General features: G+C 28.0%; 1 protein-coding gene across 2 annotated transcripts in view; it reads left to right on the plus strand.

The window, feature by feature from the left end:
* LOC107443532 (uncharacterized) overlaps nucleotides 1-22,221 on the plus strand; it is a 34,028-nt gene extending 11,807 nt beyond the window's left edge. For both annotated transcript variants that reach the window (XM_043051846.3, XM_043051847.3), the window contains exons 5-13: nucleotides 3,579-3,750; nucleotides 6,651-6,901; nucleotides 9,012-9,107; nucleotides 14,328-15,065; nucleotides 16,622-16,709; nucleotides 17,007-17,048; nucleotides 17,995-18,047; nucleotides 18,872-19,033; nucleotides 20,394-22,221. In XM_043051846.3, the coding sequence (XP_042907780.2) occupies nucleotides 3,579-3,750; nucleotides 6,651-6,901; nucleotides 9,012-9,107; nucleotides 14,328-15,065; nucleotides 16,622-16,709; nucleotides 17,007-17,048; nucleotides 17,995-18,047; nucleotides 18,872-19,033; nucleotides 20,394-20,603 (1,812 nt within the window). In that variant the 3' untranslated portion in view covers nucleotides 20,604-22,221. The remainder of the gene's footprint in view (nucleotides 1-3,578; nucleotides 3,751-6,650; nucleotides 6,902-9,011; nucleotides 9,108-14,327; nucleotides 15,066-16,621; nucleotides 16,710-17,006; nucleotides 17,049-17,994; nucleotides 18,048-18,871; nucleotides 19,034-20,393) is intronic.
* The last annotated feature ends 1,714 nt before the right edge of the window (nucleotides 22,222-23,935 follow it).

Genomic DNA, 23,935 nt, shown 5'->3' on the forward strand with positions numbered 1-23,935 from the left:
TAAAAAATCAAATACTGACTCTTATTTTTGTACTAAGCAGTTTTCTCATAATCATTTGTAAGTTAAATTGTATAAAATATTTCATGTTTTTCTATAACTTGAAATAATAAGTATTAATAAAATTCAGCAAAAGTTCAGTTATCAACACCATGTTTTGGGGACAAGTGCATCAGAAATTAAATTAAAAGTTGTCTTAAAAGTCTAAAGATGCCTAGGTTTCGTCCACTTATAATTTAATTTGAAATCAATTATTTTGAATTTATATGTTACAGAGGTGTATAATCATTTCTGAAAAAGGCTGGGGGGAAAGTGGCTTCTGATAGCTGCGCTTAATTTAGTTTTTAGATAAAGTATTAACAACTAAATTTTTCCTACTGTAATAAGTAGGTATCACACAAGGAAGGATTAGTAGTCCAATAGGACTAAATTTTCGTTATTCTTCTATATATTATTAGGCAGTTATTCATTTGGTGGTCCAAAAAATTAATACGATAGACAAACTTGAGGAAAATCAAACTTTACAATTACATTATAAATTATTAATTGCTTTCTATAGCATCCTAAAACTGATTAGGTTCATTAGCCCATATTGATTGAAGATTAGTACCTAGTTATTCAAATTAAGTGTAAAAAAGCTAAAATAATATTAATAAATAGATTCAACATAAAGATTAAAATGCTGAGTCCAAATAGATAAATAAGTTAAGAAACTAAGAACTAATAATGTATTAAACAAATAATTATTATCTAAAAATTTTAAATAAAGTCCATTCTAAAAGAGAACAAATATTTAATTGATGAACAATTTTACTGCCAGTACATGAATGCAAAACACAGCTCAACATGTAAATTTGAAATTTATACATTTAAATTTGAAAATATTTATACCAGACACTTTCTGTTATTCAATTTGAATTCCATTCCACGCATCGAACAATAAAGTGAGTACATCAATGTTTTTTAAATGTGTCGAATTTAACGCTAAAAACTATTTTTTGTTACTATTTTGTGAATTCCACACATTGGCAAGGATAGCCTGGTTGGCAGGGCACTGGACTCACGTTCTTGAGAATGGGAGTTCGAAGCCTCCCCTTGTAGTAATGGCTGACTGGCGCACATTACATCTGTCGGGCTGCAAAGTCCTCTTCCCATAACAAATTATACCTTTGGATATTGATTGTTCTCTGGTTCAGGTCAAAATTACGATCTGTAGATGAATAAAAGGATAAGGATATATGATTTGGTCTGCCCTATAAACGGGTGTGATGGGTGTATATAGTCGAATTATTGACCTTAGATGGCGCCACTGAAAAACAAGAACAATTGCACCCTTTGCCTTAATGGTGTACAACAACAACAACAAATTTTAAACATATTTCAAAACGACAAATTTGTTGCCCTTGGGTATGATTTTACCGACATTTGTCGACAATTTTCGCCATGTCACCCTACTGCTGTGAACCCTAGTAATAAGAGCAATATCATTTAGTCTTCATTAAAAGAAAAAATTTATAATATCTTTCAATTAAAAAAGCGTTTGGAGTTATGTATACCTTATCTTCTTTTATGGAATTCAATTATAACAGGTTTTCAACTTTCTATGCAGAAAAGGGAATTTCATTATTAATTTTTAAATAAATCCCTATACTCTATTTGGTTTGAACATGTTTTGGTTAAAAATGTTTTCTCTTGGTTAAAAATTAAAAAAATCCTAATGGCTGTAAGCACTGTTTTGGATGTGTTCAACTTAATGTGACACTTTGCTCTGCTGTGTGAAAACTATAAGACTTAAAAACTTAAAATTTCTAAAGTGTGTAATTTTTTTGGAATAAAAAAAATTAACTTTCGATAAATAGTTTGAGAATTTAAAAAATTATTAAACTTGTTGGCAAAAATATTATACAGGCGGATTCACAGGCCACAGGAATGTAATTGTTGAAATTTGGCATGCTGAAAACGTCATATTTGTTGGTAAACTTAAAATATAGTTTTTTTTTTTTTTTTTTGAAATTCGCATTTGTTTGAAAGTAAATCGCTTGTAATTTAAAGCGCTTTTTTTGTGAATTTTTCTCTCATTTTTGGTTTGCTGAGCAAAATCTACAAGATTTTGAAATGTGAAATTACAAAGGGGTGTAAAATTGTTCAAGGAGGGCAATAGAACAAAAAGAAATATGATTCGATTATTAGTTTGAAAATTATTAACTGTTGAACTTGTAGGAGGAGAAAAAAAACTTGTTGGTTGATCTACTGTCTGCTGAAATGTAACTACAGAGTTGAAATTTGACACGCTGGTAGAATCACTTAAAATTAGAAATTTAGTAAAACTTTTTTTTAAAATTCCTATTGGTTTGAAAGTTATTGCAATTTTTTTTCTTTATTTAATACTTATTTATCCATTGGTATAGAAAAACTTATCTCTCCCAAGATTTTTTTTATAAGCTTGTGATTGACTTGATGTCAAAATTAATTAATAAAAAATAAAAGAGAGATTAGATGTTGCCAGATATAAATCTTGACGTTTATATTGAAATTTCCATGAAATATAAAAACTAAAAAAAGAGAAAGGTGAACTTTATATGAACTTACTTCCAAGGTGAACTTTATATGATATAAGGTTATCATTGTAGGTTGTTAACAAGTAAAATTACTTCCTACTGTGTTGCACATTCTGTATTCTAAGTTTAAATTTTTTTTTCAAGCACAGTAGATTATTTTTGAACCTTGCTATACTTTCATTTTGTTATGATTAGCATATTAATAGAATGATCTTCTTTTTATCAACTTTTAAGAAATAATTTTTTAAGAAGATCAAGGGGAAAGAACAGTTTATATCAAAAACAGAAAAAAAAAAAAAAATTCGCAAAGGCAGGAACTGTTTTCCATAACAGGGCCCATATTTACTGTGACCGTGCTTTGGAATTCAAGAAGGGAACCAATTTTTTATGTTATTGATTTTCTGAAACTCAGAATGCAACAGATGGCAGTCCAATTGTAATTTTTGTAAAATATGGACATATGCTGTTATTCTTCCTACGACCATGGAATTTAGTGGACAAAGCAAACAGGGGATGTAGCCTCCTAATCTTTAATTAAAATGAAATGATTGAAAATTTTAATTTTTTAACACCTTGAATTAGTACCTCTACATTTAAAAATTTTAAAGTTATAATTTTTGTTATAATTTCATTACATTTTATTTTTTAAAGTTTGATTTATTTTGAGAAACAGCTGTAAAATCTTTATTGCTAGTAATGAAATGTTTACCAATTTTTGTTTATGAAACAGAAACCACATATTATTCCAGAGCTATAGGTTATATACATCTAATACATATAAGGATTGGTTTTAAGTTATTAGTATGCAAATTTGTTTCTTTTCAAAAAAAAAATTTTATGTTAATCGAGCAAAAATGTAATATTAAATAAGGATACAGAATGGAAATTAGACTATTGTTATTTTTTTATCAATTACCTTTATTAAACTCTCATGACAAGCTTAAACAAATTTGATAGTATGACTGAAATATTCTAGTTCATTATATATATGTATATATATATATTTCTTTGTATGGCTTTCAGACATTTCAAAACCAACAAGCTGCTCTACAACCAAAATCTTTGTTTTCTTCCTTGCCGGTGCATTCTTCTGCTCAAGTATTCAATGGAAGTAATATGAAGCAGATATCTTCTCAGCCCCAAATAATCACTAGCCAAGCTTCTGGAAATGTGATTAATCAAGCTCAATTATTTGGTAATTTATAAAATATTTAAGTCAAATTATTTTAATATTTTCAATCAGAACAGGTTGTTGTGCTTAATTCTGGAGGATGTAATTTATCTAGTCAGGTGATTATTTTTTGACATTTTTTGTAATCTCCTTGTTATGTAAAATTAAATATGTAGTATTTTGTTATTGGCGATCGAAATGGGCTACAGGTGGTTTAGAGCAGAACTCTCTACCAATGACAACACTTTACATGCTTTCACCATTAGCGTGTGTCCTAATTAATAAGAATAATAAGTTAAATAATCATAAAGGTATATAAATATTTTTCACGAATTAAACAGCATGATTTTGAAACAGTAATTTTTAAACTCTAGTATTTTTTTATCTGATATATACAAAGTTTTTTCTATTTTGCACTTTGAATGGCACGCGAATGCGTCATCTGGGGAGAAGACCAGTTCCATGAATTTGACCCTACTCCTTTCCCTCTCCTCCTCTTTTCGGTTGTATAAGAATGTACTACGATATTTTTCCTTTTCTTGATATTTTTCGCTTTTAATTAATAAAAATATTTTTTGAAATTTCCATGATGCTTTCTTTTAGAACTATGTTTAATGTAGTTTTCAGTTCCATATAGTTTCCCAACTTAAAAGATTTTAATCTACATGAAAGTCAAGACAGAAACTAACTTACTTAGTTCTTCCATCTTATTTCTCCAAATTTTTAAATGACTAAATAGTTTTCTGTTCTTGATTAGCTTGACATTTTTAAAGCTTTTTTTTCTTCAAGACTTCAGTTTATTATTTTAGCAATTTTGAGTTTTTAACATGAGTTATTAGTAAATGAGTTATTTTAAAAATTTTATCAGATAATTAGAACTTTACAAGGTATGCAATCTATGTATTTTAGAATATTCAATTCAATCCCCAATTTCTAGTACTTTAATTCAGGTTTATTTAACATGTTTCATTTGATTTCAATTAAGTTAATTTTAAACACCAAGATAAGAATTGATGATCTATCAGCATAACTTGAATCTGATGCATGCAGAGAATTCGTGGAGAAAATTTGTTCTGATGAAGTCAAATTCTAAATTTCAGAGAAAGTTCCAAAGAAGTATTTAGGGCTCTCACCAAATGCTTAACAAGCACTCTTTCTATGTCCCAAATTCTGTTGAAGACAGTTTACTGGATTTATAAATGCAGTAATTTTAATATTATGAATTCGAAAGCAGAAATTAAAAAATTTATGTTAATGAAAATTGCATATTTTAATCATATGTCGCCAATTTTTTAATAGTTCTTCCAAAATAATAAATGTACTAAAACTTAAAATTTTGCATTGCATGTGTTGGTTAAAAAAAAAAGAAAAATATTTACAGTATGACCCTGATCATCCGACACCCGATCATACAACACTCTTGTTTTCCGACCAGCATTAAAAGTGTTCCAATCATTATTACAGCTGATATTACACAATTATTCAGGGTTCAAAGTTGTCCTGATTTTCCTATTTAAAGGAATTCTGCCCTTATTTATCCTTGTTTTTCACTTTTTGTTCCGACATTCCTGATTTTTGTTGTATCCTGAACATCCCATTTTTTAAGAATACTATTGCAAATTTTTAAAAAAAGATTTGAAGGATCAAAAAAAAAATTTTTTTGATCTAATATATTTTTATTTTAAATAATTATACTCGGAGAAATATGATAGTTTAAAAATCGATAGTTCAAATTAAGAGGCAGTCTACAAATTATATACATGTTTCCAGCATATAACTTTACTCTCAGGATTCATTAGTTAAACATTTTTTGAGAACTCTCAGTCATTCTATGAAAAAGAAACTCAATTAACTGTTTTATATTATCAAAGTTTTATGATAATGAATTCAAGGGTCATAGACTTATTTTTTATTTTAAACAACTGTGGTTACAGTTCTTTTGGACTTTTGTAGTTTTAAAATTATTGATTTGTCTCTTACATGTGATTTCAGAAATGATCGATTTCAATCGACATTGCAGTAATTGTAAATACCTAGATAAGTAGAGGGATCATCAATTAAAACTATATTTATACAAAAATGTTAAGTGTCATGCTCTCATCCCGAGATTATTGAATCCCTACTTTAAAACTATTTGATTAAAAAAAAATCTTGAACTCAATTACATACAAATTTTAATTATATATTGGTATAAAAGGAAATTAACTAATCATAATTTTGTGACTTCTATATTAATAACCTCTTATATTTCTGATTTTTCCCAATCACCACATAATGAAGCATTATTTTCTGCAGTGATTTCTTCCTTGTAAATATCAGTTTCTTTTGTATTCATTAAATTAGCATGTTCTTTTCTATTTTTTGAGTGGATATCCTTAACTATGCATGTATCTATCTTGTCTACTTCTTTAGATATGGAGATTCAGGTTCCTTGTTTTCAAAAATAGTAATCTTTTTTTATTCTTATTAGGGTTTCAAGAAATAATTCATAAAATTATTTGATAAAAGTTTTTAAAATTTAAATTTACGAAAACATTTTAAATTCTTCGAAAAGTAGGAGAAAAATGTTTAGTCATTAAAAAATATTTCATAACACTGAGGTTCGCCAAAAAATGCATTTGACTAAAAGAGATTTTTCTCTTTTTGCAACATCAGGAGTGTGTTGTTAGGAATTAATATTCTTGGTTATATTCAAAAATTTTGTGTTTTCAAAATGTGTGATATCGAGATTTGACTGTATTAATCAAAGTTCTTTCTTTGATTGAAACCCTAAAAGTTTTTTAAATTGATTATCAAGTATTTATATTTTTGCAGGTAATGTGTGACTCTGATTTATATTACAGCACAACTCGTGTAGCAAAATTTATGCATTATTTTTCCAATAATAATTTTTGTGATTTTATTAAGAATAAAATTTATAACAGGTTTACAAACATTGGGAGCCTCTCTACCTCCAGGATTATCATGGGCGACAAATGGTTGTTTACAGTCTTCTGCATTGCTTGCGCAAAATCCCATCATCATTCGCAGCAGCCAAGAATCAAATAGCATGTTTATACACTCACAACCACAAGCTGCTATGCAATTGCCTGTTGCTGGGGCTACAACTCAGCCAGTGCCGCCTACAACTTATGCTAATACCGCCACCATGCCTCAGAAGCATAAACAAGTTAAGGTAAAATTAAAAATTTAATTAAGTTATATTTAAATATTGTAAAATTTCCTTTTGAAATATCTGAACAAATTGAAGCATATAGAAGTGTCATACAATAAAATAGAGAGATACATGTTTTTTTTTTAGATGTGACACGGAGAAAAAAAAATGGGCTTCTAGGAACGCCCAACAGAGTATGATTTGATGATATCAATTGATAAACATTATCTTCCAAATTAAATTACATTAAATTTTATTTATAAATTACCTAAAAACATGCATAATGTATGTAAAGTAAAAAAAATAAGTCTATTAAATATTTTCTTTGTGTAACTAAATTATAGCTGAAATTTATACATAAAAAAAATTATTATGTATAAATTATTTATATTTTCAAATTTTAAATAAGACTTTTAGTTGTACATATGCATATTTGATTTTGAAAAAAATTCTTTAAATCCTTTATACCTCAGTATTTTGATATTTTAAGTTTAGTTATATATATATTTCAAAGACAATTTTCTGGACAAAATTAGGTTGTTCTCAAAACAAAAGTCTCTTATGAATAATTCCACAGGTAGTGTGCTTATGCTATAAAAGTTAAAATAAACCAAAATATTGAAATAAGTAATTAGGCAAGACAAAGATTCCAGTGTTTAAAATATTTTACAAAGAAAATACATAAATTTATTCATGTTTATTATTGGCCATATTTAACGGTTTTTCTGAGAGGTACCTATTTTGTGAAAATTTAGACATAATTTGTGAAAAATTAAAAATTATATTTAAAAATCAACACAAATATGTGGTAAAAATATGGATTTATCGTTTCTTAAGGGATACAAAACTGAAATTTTAAGAAAAAGTATTTTGTGAAACTACCGTTTTTCCTAAAATTGAATTTGTGAAACTACCGTTTTTCCCAAAGTTGAATTTGTGAAGGTACCCCTAAAAGGCAGTAAATTCGGCCTGGCCAGACCCCTGAACAATATGTGTCATACAAGTTTTTTTTAGTACATTGTATTTTTCTTAAACATGTATAAAAAATTGTTGCAATATGATTATTTTTTGATGAAATAAATACTAAATACATTAAAAAAAAAAAAAGAAGACTTTGAAATGTACTTAACCTAATAATTCTAATTAACTGAAAAATATGTTTTTTTTTCTTTAAATTTTAAAACATACTTTTTTTAGTCAGGTTTTTTATCTTTCTTTCAATTTCATTGTGCATATAGTTTCTCAATTATCATAAGATGCTGTTCTTAAACCTTATGATATATTGTTAACATGTTTTTGACTTTGAGACATTAATTTTGATTAGTAGATTTAACATTGACATGAAAAGTAGATTTAACATTGTTTTGAAAATATTGCACTACCTAAATCAAATATTTTTGTCTTTAATATTAAGAAAACAGTATTTTATTATAAAATTTTGCTTAAAAATTAGTTTTTACAGTAACTAGAAGTTACTCTAACACTTACCATTGATCTCTCTTAAAATGTAGCAGCATTAAATAAAGTGTTTCTTTTGTATATTATATATCTTTACTGCTACTTAACTGTTTTCAATTTGAACAGCATTACTATACAGCATTGCTACTTAACTGTTTTCAATTTGAACAGCATTACTTTATAGTAAAAGTATTACTGTAAAATATTTTATGTACATTATCATAAATGAGAAATCAATAACAAAATTCAAGGCATCAATTACAAAAATCAAGGAAATTGATAAAAATCAGAGAAAAGTCTGAGAATATTTTTCTGTGTGTTTGTAGCTAAACTTTGAGTGTAACCTAATTTAAGGAAACTATTAATGCTAACAAAAGGTCTCATAATTATTTTCTTTATTGTTAGTGATGTTTGTGCTCAATGTTAACAGATTTTAGAAGATCACTTGCTTTAGATGAAAATTTTGTGTCAGCTTTTGAAATCTTTTTACTGCTCATTAGAATATTTATTTATTGTACTCTATGAATAACAAATTTAGCATATAAATTAAACATACTATACCTTATAACATTTGGTACATTACAATATACTATATATATTGGGGTCACTTTCTAATTGTATTTAATTTCATTTTCATAATTATCAAAATTTAGCAATTTAATAAATTTTTTAGGCACGCACAGGAGCACAGACTGTTGCAGTTGCAACTCAAACTATCGTGTCAAGTACGGCCACTGTCAACTCTAATACACCACCAATTCGCACTCAAGTAATTGATAATTTATTTTATATGCATGTGTTACCTTTATAAACCAAAAAGAATTTTACAGACCAAGTTCTCAAAATCTTATTTTTTAAAAGAGTTTTATTTTTCAAAAAATAGGTAATTAAATTTGTTTCTTTTATAATAATAAATTAGGGAAATAAAAAATGTTAATGAAATTTAAATTTTGATACATTTTGTTTAATATCATTTTCTATAACAATTTAGTATTGGAAAACTTCTATTTAAGTACAGTAGAGCGCCGATTATCCGAACCCTTATTATCCGAACGTCCAATTATCCGAACTATGAATTCTGAATTCGCTTTTTTTTTCTTCTCTTTTTTAAGTTTAGAATTTTTTTTAACTTATCGACAATTTTTCAAAATTTATAGGAATAGATAATATCCACTACATCTGAAGACTATATTTAATTTACAACCTTTTTCAGCAGTTTTCTTATAGTAGCCATACATACATGTATTGTTATACAGTTAAACCTACATACCCCTTTAGCCCTCTTCAACTGAAAATTATCATTAAAGAATGTGAGCTTCATTTTGACAATCTACAATTGTTGGAAAGCGGAATGTGTTTATGAATAGATAAGTGCTGAAATTCTACAATTGGGGGATGGGTAGTTGTCACTCATGGTTAATGATTAGTGATTACAGCAGCGTTTCTCAACCTTTCAGTATTCGCGACCCAGTTTTCAATCACAATTTTCATCGTGCCCCCCACTTACAGTAAAATGTATACAACAGTAATGTATATTGAGTATTTTGAATTCTGTCTTTAAATTATTTTTAACTAGCTGCCAAAACAAAAGTAAAGTAAAAACCTGTAGCAATTGAGATTGTAGAAACTATGTCTAGAGTTAATTTTTCAAAACAATCACAGTCCATACCTCCTTCAAATGATGCTGATGCTTGTCGAATTGGTGATACAACTGAAAATGTAGTGTCAGCTTTTCTCGATGTTGCGTGACAAAATGTTTTCAATACAGTTTGATGAAGCAACATATATTAATAAAGATGCTCATTTAATTGCCCATGTTTGATTTTGTGATATTATGTCAGTAGTAGAACTACTTTTCTGCAAATCAATAGAACTCAAAGAACAGCGCTAGCATTATTTGCTATTTTAAATGATGTTATGAATGAGGCAAACATAGAATGTAAAAATTGCATCGGAATATGCACCGATGGTGCTCGTTCAATATCAGGAAGGTTCAAAAGTATACAAGCACTTGTAAAACAAAAATCGCCTCAATGCGTCTGGACACATTGCATGATCCACAGAGAAGCTTTGGCTTCGAAAGAAATGAGTCCTGGTTTGAATATTGTGTTAACTACTGTTGTAAATGTTGTAAATTATATAAAAATGAGAACCCTGAGAACGAGAAACTTTTCCGCACTTTGTAAAGACATGGGTTCAGTACATTCAGAGTTACTATTTAAATGCGAGGCAAGATGCTTATCACGTGAGAAATTCCCGCAACGTGTTTATGAATTAAGAGAAGAAATCGCCATTTTCTTAAAAGACGATAACAGACCGGAAACCGAGAATTTTCACTATTGTTTATTTGTGATGAAATTGAGCTACTTGGTCGTCATATTCGAGAAATTAAATAACTTGAATCTTCAACTCCAAGGAGCAAATACACATATGTTGGATACGAGTGATAAAATTAATGCTTTTTGCAGAAAATTGGAATTGTGGGGCAGAAATTTAAAGCAAAAAAACTTAACAATGTTTGCAAATGTGGATAATTGTACTAAAACTTAAAAGGCTGAAGAAGAACATGTAAAATATGTTTTTGTTACCATTGAAAATCATTTAGCCATGCTGGCAAAGAATTTTAAAAAGTATTTTCCTGCTGACGACAAACTGATAGCAAGTTACGAGTGGGTTAGGAATCCATTTCATAAGACTCTCGAAGGACTCTCAATTGCTGAGGAAGGAAAATTCATAGACTTCACGACAAGTGGCGAAACCAAAATACAACTCAGTAATAAATAACTATTTGAATTTTGGGCAGGAGGATGAATTTTCTGCACTGAAAACAAGGGCATTTTGCATTCAATATCCTACCTTCGTGAAACTGGATTTTCTGCTGTGGCTTCTTTGAAGACAAAATATAGATCACGGCTAAACATAGAAACAGAACTGAGAGTGTCTATTTCTAATATTAAACCTCACCTCAAAAATTTTTGTTCTGCAAGACAGGGCCCAAGGAAGTCGCTAAAGTTTTTTTTTTTTTTTTTAAATTTAGTTTGTTTTGATTAAGTAAGGTGGGTAAGCCAAAGGTGGCCAGTGCTCCTAGCGTAGCCCACCCCCCGAAGTAAAATTAAATTTATTTTGAGTCATAAGATGTCCCTGCTGTATTGTAAATCTTGTATCTGAGGTGCACGAGGCTTAATTGGAAGATATTTCCCTGAATGGCCTCCATTGTATGAAGTGATTTAATTTTTGCAGTTGTCATTCTAATTTCCGGGTGAGAAGATATTGTAATTTATATGTGTTTAAATTCTTAGAACTTTGAGTTATGATATGTTTTCTGAAAATGTATTTCTTTTTCTTTAACCACATTACTTTAATTCGAATTAATCTATCAAATTAATAGTTTTAAGTCGTGCAAATGGTGAGAGACCATATGCATGTTCCCAAGGTGGCCCGACACCGGTGCCACCTTGGGGACACGTGGGCCACCTTCAGAAACAAAACTGAAATCTATAAAAGTGTTAATTATAAATCATTACGTAACATATTATTTCTCAAAAAGAAATGATTGAATTGAATGCCAATTGATTTAATTTATTTTAAGCAAATGTGAAACTTTGGCATTTTTAAAATTTTTATAATATTTTGACTTTCTTTGCACTTTAGTAGAGTTTGCGATATTTTGTTTCAAGTTTTTTGTTTTGTTTGTATTTTAAAGTTATTTTTCAGGTATTTTTTTTATTTTTGTGGTAGTTATGAGTGTTTTCGTGGTCGATTCTGGTATTTTCTTGCAAATTTGGGTATTTTTATACAGTAGGGAACCGATTATCCGGAACGATCGGGACCATCGCTATTCCGGATAACTGATTTTTCCGGTTTTCTGAATCGCTACAAAAAGCCGTTTTTTCTATTGTTAAACTCAACCAAAAAAATATATATATTAGGAAATAATCTTAAAAAGAAGAAAAAACGATGAAGTAATACAGTAATGATTATTTCTAAAAAGATGGTATGGTAAACATCTTTCAAAAAAGAAAGAAAAATCCTAAAATCTTATGAGGAAAAAAAAATTTTTTTTTTAAATGGCGGGAAAATTTACCGAATTTCGTTCCGGTTTTTTGGTTTTCCGGTTTTCTGATTTCCGGATAACGGGTTCTGTACTGTACTAGTAATGGGTTAGGTAAGTTAACATTAGTATGGTTATTTAACTCTTACTTGTTAGTTAATCCTTTTGAAAAAATTAACTTGGTAATTCTTAATTAATTCTAATGAGTTAACTCAAAAGAATCGCTAGTGACTTCACACAAGGACTATCAATATAAAATCAATAAACAAATTATGCACTCTAAAAACAAATATATTTTTTAAAGTCGGGAAACTTGTTCCTACCAGCAAGACACTTAAAGTGCTTTTTTAAAAGACGTTTGCCAGTCCAAGTGTTTTTGCTAAAGATAATTTGAGTAAGTGAAAAAGTGATTTCAATATATGGCTTTTTTACCTTTGGAACCTGTGGGAAACCTTAGGCGCAGAAGCTACAATTTTGAAATTGTACTACAAAATAAATGAAATTTTATTTTACAATTAAAAGTATACGTGGTATATATTAGAGATAGATGTAAGATGTTACAGAAAAAAATTCAGCCACACAGACTTAATCAGAAAATTAGGAAAAATCCTCAAAGCACCTTAAGTTTTGATTTAATAAGTTGTTTCACTTTAATAAGTTATTACATATGTCAAAATATATTTTGTTTTCTATTAGTATGTGCGCTTTCCTTTCATCCAGTCAATCAATTTTTTTAAATAATATTTTCTCTTGAATATTCTCGCGCCACCTCTCTAGTGTGCTCGCGCCCCCCTAGGGGGGCGCGCCCCACAGGTTGAGAATCGCTGGCTTACAGTGCTTGGAATCTTAAATCTTGGAATAAAATTCTTATCAGAAAAACAAACGAAACTGCAGTTCGTGAATCGGTAGATCTTTCGGGTGAAAAGATGCCAGGTTATACAGCAGAAGAAATAGAAGACTGGTGTCGAGACACTGAAAACGACTCAGGATTTCAAATTTTAAATGATCGTGAAATTGTTTCTGAAATTTTGAATGAAAATCGGAACTCCTCAGATTAAGAGGAAGAAGTACGTGATCAAGTTCAAGATCATGGACCTTCTCATAAGAAGGATGCAATTCATTAGATATTGCAATGAATTGCCTAGAACGTCAAAATGATGTTGATCCAATTCAGTTGATTTATTTAAAAAGAATAAGGGACATGGCTGCACAAAAAAGAGCATGTTCTTTGAAACAAAAGTCTTTGCTGGATATCTTTTGCAATGGAAAATAAAGAAAAATGTGGTAAAATCAGTAATTGACAAAAAAAATTATAAAAAAGCCAAAATATGATAAAAATGATTCAAATTGGAAAAAAAAAGTTTAAAAAAATATGTTTAAAAATTGAAAAAAAAAAGTCTTAAACTCGCCAGAGCTATTTTAGATAGTACTGCTAGTCCTAAGCCTAGAAAAAGTGTGAAGGGAGGTTAGCGCATAAATAATAATAATTTAAACTAGGTTTTAAACAACCTTCCAATTATCCGAACATTTCATTATCCGAACCACGTTCGGTCCCGAGCAGTTCGGATAATCGGCGCTCTACTGTATTAGAAAATTATAAAATAATTTTCTAAATTTCAGTTTATTGAATGAACAATAATAAGTGCTATTAAATTTTTAGATTTTTTTATCAAATTAAAAATTAGGAAATGTATTCTTGATTTTTTCTTTGTAAAAAAAGAAAAGACTTTTTACTATAAAAATAAGACATATTTTATCAAAGACACTTTTTTAACTACAAATTATTTCATTGTTTTTGTAAGTTATGCAAATTTTACCATATTTTTCAAAACAAGCTTAACTGAAATCCCAGATTAAATTAAATTTTGTTGAACTCATCAATACAGTAAGAATTATAATGTAGTTGGATCTGTAACAATTTTTTATAACTCTTTTCAGATTAAACCGAAAACACCAAAACTTATAAGCGCAAATTTGATACAGCAGACACCTCCACAGATGTCTTCAAGTGAGACTCAAACAAACCAGTCTCCACCACAACCTGCTGCTGAATCAATCCCTACACCACAATCTACTCTACATCAAAAATCAGATGCGGCCAATCAAACTAACCAAGTAAATGACAAAAAGTATTTACCTGTTAACAGTAAGTCTGTTTCTGTGACCATAGACACTAGAAATCAGACACCACTGATGCCCCAGCCAAAATCTCAAGCCATTGTGGCACCATCTACGAAAATTATAGAAAAAATAATGCCGTGTGTTGATACATCAGTATCCACTACAACACCCACTGTTACATCTTTGTCTTCTACATTATCATCTTCCACTGTACATGTTGGCACTACTGCAACAGCCAATGAGACAGTTTCCTCCTCAGCTTTATCTGTGTCCATAGTGTCACCTATGTCTCAGGTAAAAGCGGCCGAGCCTAACAACGAAACGTCAAAATCAGCAACCGAATCTATGGAGGGGTCGGAGGTTTTTATGCCTCTTCATGCTGAGACTATGGAAACATCTGTAGAGAAAGATACTTTAAAGCTGCAAGATTCCATGAAAAAGACTTCTTTGAATTCTGCTAAAGATAAACAACCGCAGAAAGCTATTGTAAAACCTCAAGTTTTGACTCATGTTATTGAAGGTTTTCTTATCCAGGAAGGCCCAGAACCTTTTCCGGTTAGTATTAAATAAATTATTCTATCTGGAAAATTTTATTATTATTTACCATTTTTAAGATTACATTTCTTAATGTATTACTATTAAGAAACTATTTTTAATTATTATAATTTTAACTTAAATTTTATTAGTATTACTATTTCTAATAGTGAGGTTATATTTTTATAGTGCATTTAAGATATTGATTTTCAAGAATGTTAGTTGTATGATGCAGGGTTGCCACAGGTGACTTAAATGCGACTATTTGCAACTATTTTCAGGAAAAGGAGACTATTAGGAGACTTTTCTGTGGTCCTAGCTATTTTCTTTTAAGCATAAATTGGGTCGACAACCTGCGGCAACTTCTTCTGAACACAGAATAAAAAATGTTGAATTGCAAATTTTAGTAATCACTTTTAAATGCACTCAATTTGAACAGATTTCATTGTAAATCTATTTTGTTTCTCAATCGCCTTTTCAACGGTTATTACTACGAAATTCTGCATGATCTTAGAAAACCCAATTTTTAATACGATATTACAATATGTGAATTTGAATCATCACTTTTCACAATATATGTATGTATATATGTATTTGCTAAATCAATTATTAGTTAAACTGAAAATATTTTAGGAAAAGTGTTTTTTTTCTTTTTTTCTAATATATAAAAAAAATTTTTTTGAATGATTTCTAGTATTCAATTTTCTGCAAATGTACTAATTTTTTTTATATGACAATTAAGTCATTTAATAAAATTTTAGTCATATTTTTGTTCTTATTAAGCAACTATTTTCATAGTTTCCGGCAACTATTTTCATGCTTTAGGCTACTAAAAGCAACTATTTTGTTCCCTTATTTTCTGTGACAACCTTAATGGTGCAATCTCGAATTATGTGTCACATGGTCAAATTTTCGTTCACAAGTGCAAAATCTAATGGGAATATAAATCTGCAGATGTCTTCTCTAAGTCTGAAAAATACCATAACTTTTCTTTATAATTCTATGACTTGCTTTGCTTGGAATTCAGAGACTATGAGTTTTCATAAAAATCTATGAACTCACCTATAGATTAAAAAATGAACAAGCATTGCACTTTGGAAATGTGAGAATATATTATATGAAATATTTAATTTCAAATCATGCTACAACTCTATTCTTGTTTATTTATTTAAATTTTTGTTTTGATAAAATACTTATCTGATAGTTCTTTTTTATGTTTATAAGTTTTGACTGTTAAATATTGTCCTTATTTTCTTGTACATATAATTCTCCATTTCTATTCTATACTGTCTTATAAAAAAAAATGTTCATGCAGTTTATTTTGGTTTAAAATATTACATTGAATTGAAGATAATTTTTAAACTGAAATAAATATAAAAAATTTTAATATTTAATGCCCTTTCAAGGGAATGTCATGTAAAATATTTTAATGATTTTTTTCTACTTGACCTTTTAAAATGATTTAGATCTTAAGTGAAAATATAAAATATGCTAATATTATTACCTTACTCTTTTATAAATAAATTGTAATTGATGCTCTGCATATAATTATTGCCATTACTCCTTTAAAACTGCAGGTAAGGTCTTCACTCTTTGATTCTCCTTGCCGAAGTACAACGTTAGAAAGAGCAGATGTCATTGATAAAAGAAAAGAATCACCCACGGGTAAATATATTTCACCAAAACTATGCATTCTTCATTGTTTTAATTCAAAATTGTTTTTTGCGCTATTAATTCTCCCTTATATATATATATATATATATATATATATATATATATATATATATATATATATATATATATATATATATATATATATATATAGATATTATATAGATAGATATTGTAATAATTAGTTATGCATATTACATTCACATATTCTAGTTTATTTTTTTCAATTGACTGAATTCTTCAGCTGAAACTATGTTTTCTCTTTAAAATTAGTTCTTTATTTTTTTGCAGCTTCAAGCCCAGAAAAGAAGATAAAAATTCACAGAGGCCGAGGTAATGTAAAGTTTGCATAATATAAATTTTGTGGTAAATTCTGGCCAAAAATAAGTAAATCCAAGTTTATTTTATTTCATGTTCTATAAGACCAATGGTAACTCAGTGTTTAATGCATTGTCATTGTGAAGCACATAGGTTCGGTTTCCAGTGGTGCTTCGGTTTTCAGTGCACTATGCTGATCACCTTGCTACCAACGTTTCATTGGTCACAAATTGTTCAGTCCTATCCACAAAGGAATCTTTTAGTGTAGTATAAGATATAATAAATACTGTTCCAAACATGTTGAACTATAGTGTCCTTTTAATTATGATGATAAGGTTGCAGATAAAGTAGAACATTTTACTCATAGAATTCCCTATATTTGTCTATAAGCTGACATTTTGTTTGGATAAATTATAAGTATTTTCTAGAATTTTCAGAGAAAAGAATCTCTCATTATCAAACGAAGATAATGTTTTGATATAATTAAAAGTATAATGATAGTCTAATAAATTATTATAACGTGATAAAAAAATCATTCAATATAAGTTTCTCTATAAATTAAAGACCTTTTTAATTCATTTATTTGTGTTACTAATTAATAAGCTTTGACAAACTCTCTTCATTTCTTATTTTTAGGATTGAATTATTGCACAAAACTTACTACTTATTATTAGGAAAACACAATAATTTGATAAAATTGTGATATGATTCAAAAGTTTATGATAAAGTTGCATTAGTTTATCAAATATACATCTTGAAATAGATAAATATCCCTTTGTTTTGTTTTTTAAATATTAGGTTTAAAAAAATTTTATTTATAATTCTTTATAACGTTTTTGCATTAATTTTATTAATAGTGGCTTTAAAAATATAAAATTGTAATAATTTTTTGCACTTATTACTTATTTCCCTTATTGTTAGTGTGTTTTGTGTGTAAATCCTTATTTTTGTCATATATTAGGTCCTGGTCGAAGAAAAAAGATGGGCAGAGGTAGAAAGGGATTCCGCAAATTAGTAAGTTTTAACTAAGTAATTTAAACAATTGTGTACAGTTTGTTTGAAAACTTTCTAAAAGTTTGAGTAATATTTGTCATAAAGTAAACATAAATCATAAAGAGAAGAAATATTTTGTTAGTCCTGTTTCAGTAGATGTGGCGAAAAAAATCAAAAACAAATAATACTTCAAATTAATATTTTACTCATTCTCTGCTAATTCTCATTCAAATCCAAACTTTTTTCAGAATCTGTGTTAAAAAAGAAAAGGAGACTAATATATAGTTTTTGATTTTAGTACCAGTACTGCACAGCTCAAAATATAAATTTAAACTCCAATTGTGAGTGCCTGTTATTTTAACAGATTTTTTTTTTTTTGTATATTATACTGTTTAGAAAATAGCACATCTTTTTTTTATAGTTTTTTAATCATAAAAAAATTGAGTAATTAAAGTTATGTAGTGTGACATAGTGGTTATCATAATAGAAAAAATAATAAATTTAATATTTTTATCTTAAATTTATTATTTTTTCTATTATGATAACTACTATGTCACACTACATAATTTTGATCATCACCAAATAATGCAGTTGGCATCTGAGCTCGTCCCATTCTCTTTCGATTTCCATATGACACTAATGAATGGACCTTCATCCATGGCACATGTAATGTGCATTTTACTTCTCAAAAACACTGCATCATTAGTATTAAACCCATGACCCCTATCTCTCAATTTTTGATGTAAGCTACTTAGTACCTTCCTAGTACATTGCAATAAGCACCCTAATCTATAGGTTTTAAAACTATTCATTCATCCTCATTTTTACAAAATATTTTATTCCAGCCCCAAATTGAAGAGAATGAGTTGTCTACCATACAAGAACAAGAAAATAATGTTAGTATTCCTGATGATGAATCATCTCTTTCAAATAGAACAGAAGAAAGTTCAGAAATTCAAGAAATGAGTGTTATTTCTCCTTCTCAGAAACCACCTTCCAAGTGGAGTGTATGTAAAATGTTTAAGCTTGTCACTTATTATCTCGCTTTTTTATTTTATTTATCTTAATGCATGCACTTTTTTTTATTAGTCTTTCAATTAGTTAAAAGAAAGTCTGTTTTTAGTATTTGTGTGACTTTTGATAAGAATAATTAAAGTTAAAAGAGCTTTATCCAAATCAAAATATTACAAGGGAACAGTTTCATGGAAGATATTTTTCATAAGCCTATTGATAAGCAACCATGGGGAAAATTCCAGAGTCTTTTAGATTCTTCTTTGTTTAACCTAGCAATGTAGAAGTAATTTCTTTCATCTTTCTCGGAAATGTTGACTTTTTAAATTCTGTAAAGAGTATTTTAATTGCTAGCCATGCTTAGAAGTTCCTTTCATGTATCAATTAGAAACTAAACTTAACAATGGTTTTATTGCACTAATTTAAAATTGATATTTTTTTAACCTTAATGAAATGGGAAGCTTTGATTCAAATTGCTGCTATATTTTTTACAATTTGTGTGTATAAGTATATTTTTCTCATGTTTGTTTAGTTTTAGTTTTGTGTAGATTGTTCGTATTATTTATGAATAATTTTACTAACTTTTTATCATTATTGATTTGGTTTAATTCTCATTGTAAATTTTAATTCTGGAGCATATGCATCGATTTTTGCTTTGTCTGTAGAATCTTATGATTTGACTCCATTCCATATCATCAGTATTTTAAAATCTGGAAAAGGTAATTATTTTAACTGCTGAACTTGGCAATTTAGGCCAACTAAAAGATTTTTTTTTCTTCCCTTAGTCAATAGCAACTTTAGTACTAAAGTTGTCAGGAATATGACTATATCCATTAAAGATAGAGCATACAGTCAATAATGAAAGCATATAGTCATTAAAGAAAGAACATTACAGTTAATCAGATGTGAGAAAAATTTATAACTTTGCCCAAAAGTTTCAAAACATGTCAGTGTTAATTACAGTAATAAAATGTCGATGACTGTATAAAAATTCATGACCTGCCACAAGTTTAAAATTGCCATAACGGCAGAAGTTCATAGGAATGAGTAAGGAAAGCAGGTTATTCCACGTTCTTCTAATGGAGTTCCATTTATAGTTATATCAACTCCACAGAGCTAAAATGATAAACAAAACGTTAATAATAAATTGGTGTGCCCACACCAGATCTCTTCAAAAATTGTAAAAATTTTATTCTTATCAAAAACTGTAGTATTTTTCCTTTGCAATATTTTGAAGAAAAATTAGCTAAACTACAATTTTAATTAAAATTTAATTTTATTTATTTTTGCCTAGACTGTGAAATGTATTTGTTGAGCATTTTTATGAATAATGTTGTCACTTTGAATTTTGTATAGGTTCAAGATGTATATGAATTTATCAAGGACACTCCTGGCTGCTCAGATTATGCTGAAGTCTTCCGTTCACAAGAAATTGATGGTCAAGCTTTGCTGTTACTTAAAGAGGACCATTTGATGGTTTCTATGAGTATGAAACTTGGTCCAGCTTTAAAGCTGCTATCCCAGATTAAAATTATCAAAGGAGAAATGTGCCCTTCTGATATTTAGAATATTCAGAAGTATGTTACTGTTAATAGTTTTCTATGTTCTAAAAAATCCAAAATTGGATTTAAAGCTATTTAATTATCAATGACACTTCTTAAGATTTTAACATATTAATTGTTGGAAATATAAATGCATTTAAAGCTATTATTAAATTTATATTTTATTTTGTTGGTGAGATATTTAATTGAAGGAAACTCATTAATTTTTTATTATAAAATGTATTGTTTGTCTCATTCAAAAGGAATTATGATATTTAGTTTTGCATGACGTAAAATCTGATCACGTTGATCATATATTTATAGAATGTCTTTCTTAATCTTTATTTACTTGCTACGATACCGGTGAATTTTGTTTCATTTGCCTGCATCATTCTTATTGTGTTTTTATTTGTAAAAAAGAAATTGATTTCTATTTATACTAAGAGAATTTCTATTCAATTATTTATTAAATTGAAGGTGATTTTCATATTGTCACTTTTAATTTTTCATTTCTAAATTGACTAATGTTTTAAAGATCAATGATTATGTTTATGTAAGTTCGTTTCAAAAAATAATGCTGTAAGTTTCTTTTGATACTTATTCATAATTTGGATTTTGCTCATATCCTTTTTTATGCACAAAATTGAATGTTATTCATTCGATCTAGCCTTTTTGGTATAGCCAGCTGATTTATGGCTATGTTATTCATTGGGGAAGTATTAGATAGCAGAAAAATTCTTTTTATGCATAAAAGAAGTTTATTAACTGAAAATTTTCATCTTTTAATTTGCTACTTTCTTGTATACCAACTAGATCCTTAACATCTTTATGAATTTCAATTGAGGCAGAAAAAATTTCCATACAAACTTTACCAGTTGTTTCATGCTCAGAGGATTAAAATGCAGGGAATAAGGCTTTTTTTTATTTCAAATCTTTCCAACCATTCGAAATAATTTATTCCAGTTATATGTAATCCACTACAATGAGGTTGATAATAATCTACTAATTTGTAATGGTTCTTTCTGGTGGTTTGCCTTCTTCAGGTAAACACAGGTTACATGCTCCTGAGCCACCTTTAACTTGTTTATTTATTCCTTTTGTTTTGGCCTTAGACTTAGTTTGCCTTCTTCAGATAATTGCAGGTTACGTATGGTCCTGAACCATACCTTTTACTTGTTTGTTTATTCACTTTGTTTTAGTCTTAGACTCAGTGTGTAACACTGTTTGATTTCAGTACCTTAAGTATGTTTGTGATGGCACAGTGCTACCACTTTTGACTTTTATACCAGTAACAATAATATTTTGTAATAAAAAAAAATTTCTGAGTGAATAATATTTTCCGAATTCCTTAATTATCTATATTCATCTTGTATATGTTTTTGTCTGCCGATTTTGGAACTCAAGGGAATATTGATGTATGATTTTTCTTTGTCATGTCTCAAATATGTTTTTTATTAATATTATTTTTTTATGGAACAAAAATTGTGGTCCTGTTTAACTTAACATGAATATTAAAAATTATAAATGTGTTTAGTTTTTTTATGAATTATTTTGGTTAATTGAATTAAGAAAGGTCATTTGAAACCTTTATCATGATAAGCTGTCAAGCAGTTGCTTGTTAAGCTTCGTGTTAAATACCCAACTGAGTGACATTGAAAAAGTGAAATTTCAGTGCCTAAAAGTAAAAGGCCTTCTGAATGTTTCTCCCATCTAATGGGTTGTTGTTTGGAAACTTATTCATCTACTTGTAAATAAATCATTTTACTCGTTCTGTGTACAGATTAAAAATTTTAACGATAGATTATACTTATGACTTGATTGTTGTTTAAATCATCTAGATTTGGGGACTCTATAATTTATTCTTCAAGAATTTGTAAAAATAAATATTGAAATTTTGTTACTCTTAGTATTATATGTGATGAAAATTTTTGAAATTATGATTATACAGAATTTATTTTTCAATATTTTCTTTGTTTGCCAGTTCGGATTATTATTTTTATGATGTATTTAAGAAATCTGAAATATTTCATAATCTCTAATTTTATTGTATAATAGAAAAAAAATTTTTTTTCTCAAATTTTCAATTATTAATAAGAAATAGGTTTGTATTGTAAAAACAAACCAATAGATTCCCTTTAGATACGGATGTTAAATTTCTAAAATTACTTAAAATTTTGCATTTATAATGGATATTATTTTATAATTTAGTAAAATTTTTGTTTTAATGTTTCATTAAAATTAATTTCAGAGCAACTTTATATTAATTTCATGAAATACTTTTTTCAAAATATGTTTTGCTTCACAATAACATTAATTATTTACTTAAGAAGGTTAACTTGTTTTACTTGGAAAAGTGCTTTGCTTGTTAAACTTTCATTTTTCATCATCTTGTATTTACTTTTAACTCATGTTTTTTGCAGATTTTCTAATTAAGAAACAAATATTATGTCAGTTTTTTAGAGAAAAAAATTTTTTTTTCATGAAGCATTGGACAGTTTTTAATATCTAATTCTTCTAGTCACCTTGGATTATTAGTCTGAACAAAATTTTTATTTCTCAAAAGACCAGGAACAAATTTTTTTATTTCACAAATTAAAAACATTTTAATTTAATATTGATTAAAAAAAAGTAGCTCAAAGCACATCCATTCAGTGTTCTTTGTTCTGCTAAATAATAATTAATTTTCATCTCCCATTAAATGTTTTTCTTATTTGATAGTAAAGACTCTTTAACTTAAATTTTGAAGATTAAATTAAAATTGTTTTAATATCTGTGGATAAAGTGAGTTTAGATTTAGTGTATTGAAGGAAAATATAACCGTACTGTGATGCAGCAGTGCAACATTATAAGCTGCCATATTTTTTTAGCCAAGAGTAGATGAGGTATTGAAATGAGTGTTATTCCACTGCCAATCTTCATACTTGTACTTATATGCATATTTATATTTTTAGAGAAGTTTTAAATGAATTTATACTACCTTAAAGGTGGAGTAAAGTCATTCATGTTTTAATAAGTATTTTATTTTATTTCTAAAACTTGTCATTCTTGAATTTGAAAAATCTTGTTTTTATTATTGTTCTGTTATTAATTCTGTAACAGTTACAGAATAATAACTATTATTATTCTGTAACCTGGGGTGACTCTCATCCAGACTAAACTTTTTCTTCTATCTCCAATATTTGCTTGTGAAAAATTACATAAATACTGTTTTCTTTTGTTTATTAAGTCACATATCTATATATTGGAACATTTTTTGTTTTATTTGCTCGTTTAAAATGTATTTTATGGAATTTAAGCAAATTTTAATTCTTAAAGGTTTTAAATTATTTTAGAACTTGGTCAAAATCTATCTAGGTT

Source organism: Parasteatoda tepidariorum, chromosome 4 (genome assembly GCF_982258835.1).
Source record: "Parasteatoda tepidariorum strain Cologne lab strain chromosome 4, Ptep-v5.0, whole genome shotgun sequence".
Taxonomy (NCBI): Eukaryota; Metazoa; Arthropoda; class Arachnida; order Araneae; family Theridiidae; genus Parasteatoda; species Parasteatoda tepidariorum.